The sequence below is a fragment of the Physeter macrocephalus genome, chromosome 7 (genome assembly GCF_002837175.3).
Source record: "Physeter macrocephalus isolate SW-GA chromosome 7, ASM283717v5, whole genome shotgun sequence".
NCBI classification, from domain to species: domain Eukaryota; kingdom Metazoa; phylum Chordata; class Mammalia; order Artiodactyla; family Physeteridae; genus Physeter; species Physeter macrocephalus.
Window position 1 is genome coordinate 70,323,963 of NC_041220.1, and position 9,183 is coordinate 70,333,145.

General features: G+C 49.4%; 1 protein-coding gene across 3 annotated transcripts; it reads left to right on the plus strand.

The window, feature by feature from the left end:
- The first annotated feature begins 603 nt into the window (after positions 1-603).
- Positions 604-7,171, plus strand: PRDM8 (PR/SET domain 8). 3 transcript variants are annotated; one of them, XM_028491525.1, is made up of 4 exons: positions 604-833; positions 3,108-3,328; positions 4,322-4,553; positions 4,971-7,171. In XM_028491525.1, the coding sequence occupies exons 2-4, from the start codon at positions 3,110-3,112 to the stop codon at positions 6,590-6,592; spliced, it is 2,073 nt and encodes a 690-aa protein (XP_028347326.1). In that variant the 5' UTR covers positions 604-833; positions 3,108-3,109; the 3' UTR covers positions 6,593-7,171. The 3 variants fall into 3 exon arrangements, with proteins under 3 accessions (XP_028347326.1, XP_028347325.1, XP_028347328.1); XM_028491524.1 differs by lacking the exon at positions 604-833 and adding an exon at positions 1,554-1,619; XM_028491527.1 differs by lacking the exon at positions 604-833 and adding an exon at positions 1,554-1,619 and having other exon boundaries at positions 4,974-7,171.
- The last annotated feature ends 2,012 nt before the right edge of the window (positions 7,172-9,183 follow it).

The window sequence follows — 9,183 nt, forward strand, 5'->3', positions numbered from 1 at the left end:
TCAAGGAAAGACTGAGCCAAGTTCCCACCAAAGCGCACCCTTTCTGAATCTTGCTCGTGAGGGCTTGGTAGTGTGAGCGCTCCTGGAGAGAGCTGACGCCGGTTTATCACCCCCAGGCAACTAGCTGCTCGTGTCAGCCGCGGCTGGAGGGCCAAAGAATCCCTCGGGGCTAAATCGCAGCCCCCTTTCCCTTCACAGAACTCAGACTCAGGCAATACGCGCGCGATCCGTGCGCGCGCTGAGTGGCCAGCTGTCAGCCAGAGGTTCTCCAGGTGCCAAGTGAAACGGGAAAAGACCCTCTCCAGGTCTTTCGGTACTTCCCTTTCCGACCCCAGAACTGATCCCCACCACCACCACCACTCTCAGAGGGCCGAGGCTTTAGGAGGAGGCGGGCCGGGCCGCGCTCGGAGAGGCGTTGCCACTTGGGGAAAGCGCTCGGGGCTGCGGGGCGCGGGCAGGCCGGAGAGAACGTTTCCAGGCAGGCGGCGCCGCCGTAGGGAGCGCCCAGACCAGCAAAGAGTTAAAGGGAGGGGACGTGGGCTGTCACGCGTCATTGGGCAGATTATGTGCAGCAAACAAAAAGTGTGTGTCTGCGTGCCAGTCAGTCACTGCATCGGGTCCATCTGTACAACTCACTCTCTCTCTCTCTTCTCATTTCTCTCTCCACGTCTCTCCATCTCTCTCTCCTCTCTTTAGGCAGAGCCTACAAGACAGCAACACCAACACCTCTTGACATGGAAATACACTGATACAGTAGTCAAAAGAAACACTCGGTTGCATCTCCCGGTTCCAGGTGGCCTTATTTGGGCGATTTGATCCTGACCTTATTCCTGGTAAGGCTATTTGCATTGATGGGAGAGGAGGATGGGAGGAAGGCAGGTTTGATGGGGAGAGTGGAAAATTTTGTCCTCCGTCTTCTCATTATCCAGAAAGGGGGGGGGATAATTTATTGACGGGATCTCTACTGCCAATAGGGTTATACAAAGGGAGGAGGGGTGGAGAGCCCTTTGGCGAAGAAGCCAGCGACTGGGGAGCGCGCGGCTGCCAGACAATGCCTGCCTACGGGGGAGGGCGAGCGGCCGGCGGCAGCGACGGCTTTCGGCGAGCCCAGCGGGCTCTGGGAGGATCCCCCGGGCGTCTGAGAACCCGGGCTTAGAGGAGGATGCAGAACTGTGAAAGGTTAGGTGGCAAAGGCGACCGCGCGCGGGCGGCAGAGCCCAGGCTCTCGCCCAGCTGTATTGTGACCGACTCGAGGCTCGTGGCAGCCGCCGCGGCGACGCGAACCCCTATTAGCGCGGCGTAGCGAGGATCTTTTCACCGTATTGTTAGGTAGAACTGCATTTTAATGATTGGTCCCTGCTGTTGCCCGAAGTGACGGGGCGACCTCTCGGCACAATGAAACGCTTGTGTGAAAGAGACTTTTAAAAGGAAGAGAAAAATTGGAGCATAAAACGCTGAATTGAGGAAATTGAAAAGGAGAGAATAGGATTCCGTTGAAAAGGAGGTTCTAAGAGATTCTGAGGGATTTTTTAAAATGTATTTAAATTTGCAGTTGGAAATCAGAAGGGCTACCTTGTGTTGGGTAAAATGCCCAGGGATAGATGCTGTAGCACAATAAAGTAAGTTTCTACTGTATGGATATTTTCTCTTATTCCTGCCTGGCATATACAGCCCATACTTGACATTTGGGAGATGTAGCAGAGTGAAAGGAAAAGAGGCTGACCAAAGTTTCATGTTCTGTTAGCTGGAAAGAAAAAAAAAATAAAAGCACTACCTTGTAATCACATTTGCAAGATTAATTGGTTAATAGACATTAAGATAAAAATGGACATGACTAATATTATTCCATGAAGAGCAGCTTCTTAGGAAAAGAATTAGGTTTCCCTTTCCTGCTACTTAAATTGTACAAAATATACTTAAATAACTGCCTATGGAGACGTTATTAGGGAAAAAAACCAACTTGGAGGAATCTTTTAATCAGTCAGAAAGAGTAAACAATGCAGTCAGTTTAAAGCCACTTTAAATTTTAAATATCTGTTTGTTTGTTTAATGATAAGTCTTGTGGGGGGGGGGGTGTCCAGTGACAAAGAAAGGAAAATGTCTCCTTATGACAGCTTAATAATAGAGACCTCTCCATCGGGGCATCACTTTCTGAATTACTGCGGATTAAACAGCTGGAGAGCCCACCGAGGTCTACTCAAGCGGGGCTGCCCCCTCTTGCCCAGACAAGGTCCTATCTGGGGGAGTGAGCATTCGCCAATCAAGACACATGCGGTATTTCAGACTGGGGACCCTTCAGTCCTGCCTTATACCTGCACACTTCATGAGGCACCTGCGACTCTATCCAGCCCCTTGTATAACAAGGTGACTGGGATTCACCCTCATCCATAAATAAGCGTGTCGAGAAAAAAATAATTACCTCTGCTTGTTGCTTTTAATTAAAGCCCTCGGAGGGACAGTGTTGGATTATGGTAATGAGCAGACACACGTCCCCTCTTGTGGGCTGCAGAGAAAGGTTAGCTGACATGGAATCAGTGGCCCTGACACTCTACTTGAAATCCATTCGCCATGCTCCGCTGTCTCCGCCTGCTCGCTAATGGTGCTCCCCTCTTTGGAAGAAAAAATAGAATAAAATCAGCTCCCCGGCGCCCAGTTCAATACATAAGAGTAGAAGAGAGGAGCTTTCTCCCAAGGGTTAGAAGTTTCTCTCAGTCTGGAAAGTCTATAGGCTAGTAAAAAATCCTATTGTTCTTCTCTTCTTTCTCCCTCCCCCCATCCTGCCCCATCCTCCCCCAAGGTAATGAAAAAAGCGACATTCTCTTTCCTAGCCCAGTTTTCCTTTCTCTCTAGCACTCAGTCCGCTCTGAGCTCCCCCATCACAATTTTTCTTTTTTTAATTTTTAAAGGAAAAGAAAGTACTCTTCGTTGGCATCTTTGTAATATGCCAGATTTAATCTGCCATTGGCTTTATTTTTGAAATAAGAGCGATGCAAAAGCCAAGCAAATTCAAGAAAAATCTGTCTAGTAGTCAAAACGTTCTGCCTGGATTCAGAGAGGCAAAAGGAGTAATGTAACTCGCTTCAGTTGTCCTGTGTATCTGTCTTCAGTGATGGAGGATTCGGGCATCCAGAGAGGCATCTGGGATGGAGATGCCAAAGCTGTCCAACAATGTCTGACAGATATTTTTACCAGCGTTTACACCACCTGCGACATCCCTGAGAATGCTATATTCGGTCCCTGCGTCCTGAGCCATACTTCCCTGTACGACAGCATAGCTTTCATAGCTCTGAAGTCCACCGACAAGAGAACCGTCCCTTATATCTTCCGGGTAAGTCTTGGCCGATGCTGTGTAGGGTTATGAAGGTAATATCCTTTTGAATATGGACTAAGAGCCATTCTAATGACAAGCTGAGACAGGTTCTGAATGTAGAAAATGCAATGATACGTGCCATTCTATTTTACACACCAAAAATTAGAAAAGGAAAATTAAACTCAGAAGTATTGTCAACTGATTTTCCGAAATAAGTGACAAAATTTGATTTTGAATGCCAGATATGTCTAAATCAGTGCCTCAATTCTGGGCTTTCCTGGAGATGAACACCACTTCCTTAACATTCTGGGAGGTTTCACTAGGGTTGAGGCTATTTGCATACTAAGTACTTGCTATAAGTACTTTTATTATAAATATTGGGTGCATTTGCCTTCCAATCCCAGAGGCCTCTTGTTCCCTGGAATATTACTCTTTCTGGTTAAGCTAGCTAGTGCCTAGAGTTTGTATTTAAATAAAAATGTTAATGTTTTGACAATAAAACATCATTAAAGTCATATGTTTGAGTGTGAAAAGTCCTCTCACTTCCTATTCTTTCTTGACAAAGAACTATTAATTGTTTAAGCCAAAATTAGGAAGATGAGTGAATGCCACAGAATAATTTTTAAAACCTAAGCCTGCTTTTTACTTCTAAAACAAAGAAAATTCCCCATACTTTTGCAACGTGGGATAATTTAGCAATCAGTTCTCAAGAGGTTAACACTAATTTGAATTGTAAGAAGAAATTTGCTAATTTGGCGTTCAACCAATATATGACGACTTAAATAATCTACATAATTGATACAGCTTTCTAGGAACGTTATCTTGCCTGCCGGTCACAAACGTGAGGATGGATATCAACTCGGGTCAAGTTTTTGGAAGCTTGACCTCAGATAATTCTTTGGGAAAGAATAACAGAGGAAATGGCCCTGGCTCCTGTGGCTTCATTCTCTCACGAGTCTCCCTCCCTCATCCCCTTCCTTCTTGTATTCTTTCTTTTTTTCTAAACTGTAGGTAGACACCTCAGCGGCGAATGGTTCCTCAGAAGGTCTGATGTGGCTACGTTTGGTCCAATCAGCCAGAGATAAAGAAGAGCAGAACCTTGAAGCCTACATAAAAAACGGACAGCTGTTTTACCGCTCTCTCCGCAGGATTGCCAAAGATGAGGAGTTATTAGTTTGGTACGGGAAAGAACTGACTGAGTTACTCTTGCTCTGCCCCTCTAGATCCCACAGCAAAATGAATGGTAGGTTGGCTCTCGACCTGCGTCTGGGCCCTTAGCTAGCGGGGTAGCGACGCAGGGAGCGGCGGGGCTCACTCTGGCGCCTCGGCGCGCCTTTCCTCCCTTGGAGTGCCTCATAGAGAGCTTCTGAGATATAGTCCGGAATGAAGCTGGGACAGCTAGGTGAGGATAACTCGGGGCACGCTTGGCTTAATGACTGCACTCCCCCCAAATCAGGAGGGAAAGTTAGATCGGGTCTTTCACGATGTTCTGTACTCAGGCACTCAGGCCCTGAGAGGCGAAGGTGGATTTGTGAAGGGGGTGATGGCAAACTTGCCTAGAGACGATGCTGAGTAATCATGTGGTATGTGTGTGTGTGTGTGTGTGTGTGTGTGCGCGCGCGCGCGCGCAATTGTGTGTATGTGGTGTTTGCTCACTAAGCAGGGTCGTCCCCTTACACATGCCTGGAATGCAGCCAACGTTTCCAGTTTGAGTTTCCCTATGTGGCGCATCTGCGCTTCCGCTGCCCCAAGAGACTTCACAGCGTTGATGTGAGCCCCCGAGAGGAGCAAAGCAGCGGCGTGGGCACCAAGGATCACGGGGGCGGCGGCGGCGGCAAGGACCAGCAGCCAGCGCAGCCGCAGGAGGCACCCTTGGGTCCCAGCCCCAAGTTCTGCAAAGCCGGCCCGGTCCACCACTACCCGGCCCCCTCCCCTGAGGGCGGTAACCCGCCTGCGGCTGGCGGCGGCGGCAGCAGCGCGAAGCCGTCCACGGACTTTCACAACCTGGCGCGGGAGCTGGAGAACTCCGGGGGAGCCAGCAGCTGCTCCCCTGTGCGGAGCCTCAGCGGCGGCAGCGACCACCAGGAGGCGGAGCTGAGTCCCGACGGCAATGCCGCGGGCGTGGGCAAAGGGAAGAGGAAATTCCCGGAGGAGGCGGCGGAGGGCGGCGGCGGCGGCGGCTGCGCGGGGCTCGTGGGGGGCCGGGGCCGCTTCGCCGAGCGGCCCCCGCCCGCCTCCAAGGAGGACCTGGTGTGCACGCCCCAACAGTACCGCGCCTCGGGCAGCTACTTCGGCCTGGAAGAGAACAGCCGCCTCTTCGCGCCGCCCAGCCCGGAGACAGGCGAGGCGAAGCGCAGCGCCTTCGTGGAGGTGAAGAAGGTGGCCCGAGCGGCCGGTGTGCAGGAGGAGGCGGCCGCCGACGGCGGGAGCACGGCCGCCGAGGAGCACGACGCGGGCGGCGGAGGCTCCGCCACGCCCGTGGCCGCGTCGCCGGCCGGCTCCGAGAAGCTGCTGGCCCCGCGGCCCGGGGGAGCGCTGCCCGGCCGGCTGGAGGGCGGCAGCCCGGCGCGGGGCAGCGCCTTCACCTCGGTGCAGCAGCTGGGCGGCGCGGGCGGCAACGGCGCAGGGGGCGGTGCCGGCGCTGGGGCCGCGGGCGGGGCGGGCGGCGGCCAGGGCGCCGCGTCGGACGAGCGCAAAAGCGCCTTCTCGCAGCCGGCGCGCTCCTTCTCTCAGCTGTCCCCGCTGGTGCTGGGCCAGAAGCTGAGCGCGCTCGAGCCCTGCCACCCCGGAGACGGTGTGGGGCCCACCAGACTGTACTCCGCCGCCTCCGATCCTCTGGCCGTGAAGCTCCAAGGAGCTGCGGACCTGAACGGAGGTTGCGGGTCCCTGCCGAGTGGCGGTGGCGGCGGCGGCGGCGGGCTGCCCAAACAGAGCCCCTTCCTCTACGCCACCGCCTTCTGGCCCAAGAGCTCCGCCGCCGCGGCGGCCGCGGCGGCTGCGGCCGCGGGGCCCCTGCAGTTGCAGCTGCCCTCGGCGCTCACGCTGCTGCCGCCCTCCTTCACCTCTCTGTGTCTGCCCGCGCAGAACTGGTGCGCCAAGTGCAATGCCTCCTTCCGCATGACCTCCGACCTGGTGTACCACATGAGGTCTCATCACAAAAAGGAGTACGCCATGGAGCCCTTGGTGAAACGCAGACGGGAGGAGAAACTCAAGTGCCCCATTTGCAACGAGTCCTTCAGGGAGCGCCACCACCTCTCCAGGCACATGACCTCGCATAATTGACACGGAAAGGACTCCAGCTTTCCACGCGCGCACACGCACAGTCGAGCCCTGCAGGAGCAAACACACGAGGACATCCGCCACCTCCTTGTGACCTGAAACATCGCACCCAGACACACACACACACACACACACACACACACACACACAGGAGACAAGATGGTGGATTTTTGATTGGGTGGGGTGTTTAAGAGGTTTTCTTTTGAATGCACGTATTTTCACTTTCCCCAAAACAAAGTACATTTTTTAAAATGTCATATATTGCAACATATTGATGCATTTGTCATACGTTTCTACTTAAATTATTAAGCACTTACGATTTAGATGGAATAATATGTAAGGGCAAAATTTATTTTAGATATAAAGTAAAGGAGGAGGGTGAGATGCTTTCTGCATCTCTTGATTACAGTTTGTGTTCCTACAAAAATAAGCAAAACAAATAAAAAGGGGGTCACCATTCAATTTAAGTTTCCAGGGGGAAGTGCATGTATCATGAAATGATTATGGACTTCAATGAAGAATGTCATCATTATGTAAATATGTATTTCCTTTTAATACAAAGTGTAATTTTGTGCCAGTGAAATGGAGTCTGAATAGTTATGTGTTTCTTTTATCCCTGGAAAGATTTATTAAACTTTATATAGATTATCTGGATATGTTGGATGCTTTGACAATAAATGACTATTTTCTTCAAAGCAATTATTGGGAAGGTGTTTTAAAATGTTTTTTGTAGCTAAGGGCTACACTCTGAGTAGATACCATATATTTTCATTGAGTGCCCGAAAAGAAGGGGAAGAAACTGCAGAACAGAGGAACGATAAACCCTACCCCACTTGCATTATTTACTCTAAGCCAGTTTTGAGCCTAAAGGTGAGAAGACAAAGTTTGATTATTATTTGGAAAATCTTTATCTGGAGAGTGTTGAGCATCTTGATCAAAGGACAAATCATCTAAAGAAAGATGCCTGCCATGAAGCTAACCTGTCCCTGGGATGTCATCATTCTTTTCAGCAGCAGGATAACTAGCATTTTCACAAGTGGCCAAAGACAAATAATTTTCAGACCTGGATCAGGGAGACCAGGTGAAAAGCCCACTTTAGGTTCTACTAGTGATGCTTACATGGAAGAGTATTTTGTGCTCTAGAACCCTTCAGCTTTCTGTCATTACCCATTAAGAGACCATATGGAGAGCTTCTTTAGAAACCAAGGTGAAATGGCCATGGTAGTGTATGTATTGGCCCAGTTTTCCCTGCACAGACTTGAACAGCTGCACAGCCTCTGGAAAAAAACTAGCCCTGGAGCATTACAATACAGAAGACCTTGAGAACTTTCCTCCTCTCCCTGCCCTTCGTCTTATGAAATGTTCCTCTGTACTCTTCATATACTGAAAACAGTTCTGAAACAGAGTGTTTGTATGTAGGTGTATGTGGTATGTCCAGAAACCATTAGATGCAAAACCAAATGAATGATGATCCTTTAGGTCTTAGGGTAGCATGTACCTAATCCATGGATATCTTCAGAGTCACTCCATAGGTGCTCTAGAAACCAATATTACACTGTTTTATCTATCACAAGAGGTGTTCTTTCCCGTTTGTAATTCCTTCCTTCACATCTTGCCAACCCTCCCCTATGTCAGAAGAAGGATATGTGTGAAAAGGTATGAAATGTGAAACTTGCACAAGGTCTCATTGCAGGCCTTCGATGGTTTTCCCTAAAAGGATTTTGAAGCCTTCATTATCTTAAGCGGACTACATAACGAGTTACCATTAGGCAGGTAGAGACCAGGGGTAAGGCAAAGAGATGCATCCATAGTGTGACCAAGATTGGTGGGAAAAGCAGGTTGACTTTCTTAAGATTATCCAAGTACTTTTTGTGCTACATTTCTTTGAGGCCTGATCTCACTTTTCCTAGGCAACAGTTGGGTGATCTGAAACACTAAGCCCCAGCAAAGTGTGATGAGAAGAACAGTCCAAAATTCCCATTCTAACTCTTCTCTGCATGACTAGTATGACCTTGCATCATTATTGGTATCATTAATTTACCTACATTTTGGTTTTCTTACCTGTACAATGAGTGAGATAGGTTTGCTGTCTTTAAAGCACTTCTGGCACTGGAGAATTGTTTTTTCTAATGGTCTAATCAGGCTCCAATTAAATCTAAAGGGGGCTTTCTAGAGAAAAGGCCAAGATTGCTTTGGAGTAAATTTGATGGCAAGAAGTGAGAAAGAAATTTGGAGGTAAATGGAAGGTGGGCTGCAAGAGATCCCTAAACCACTATGCCTGAGAGGCTGACTAAATTGTCCATGCCTGAAACACCAGTGGATCTCTAGAGCAAACGTTTCTTAAAAACCAACCAACCAACCCAGGTTGCCTGGGGCCTAACTTAAAAACAAAAACCAAATAACAAACAAAAAACCTGGAATGCCCCTTTGTTTCTGTCCCATCCTTCCAGAATCTTCCTTTCACTAGTTTTATTACATGGTGGGGATTCAAAGATGAACTTAGGTCTACAGAAACAGTAAGTAAACACTGCTTTTTGAAAAAGACTTCCCCATAGTGTAGAATCTTATTTTTTGAAGGACTCATGTAGACAATT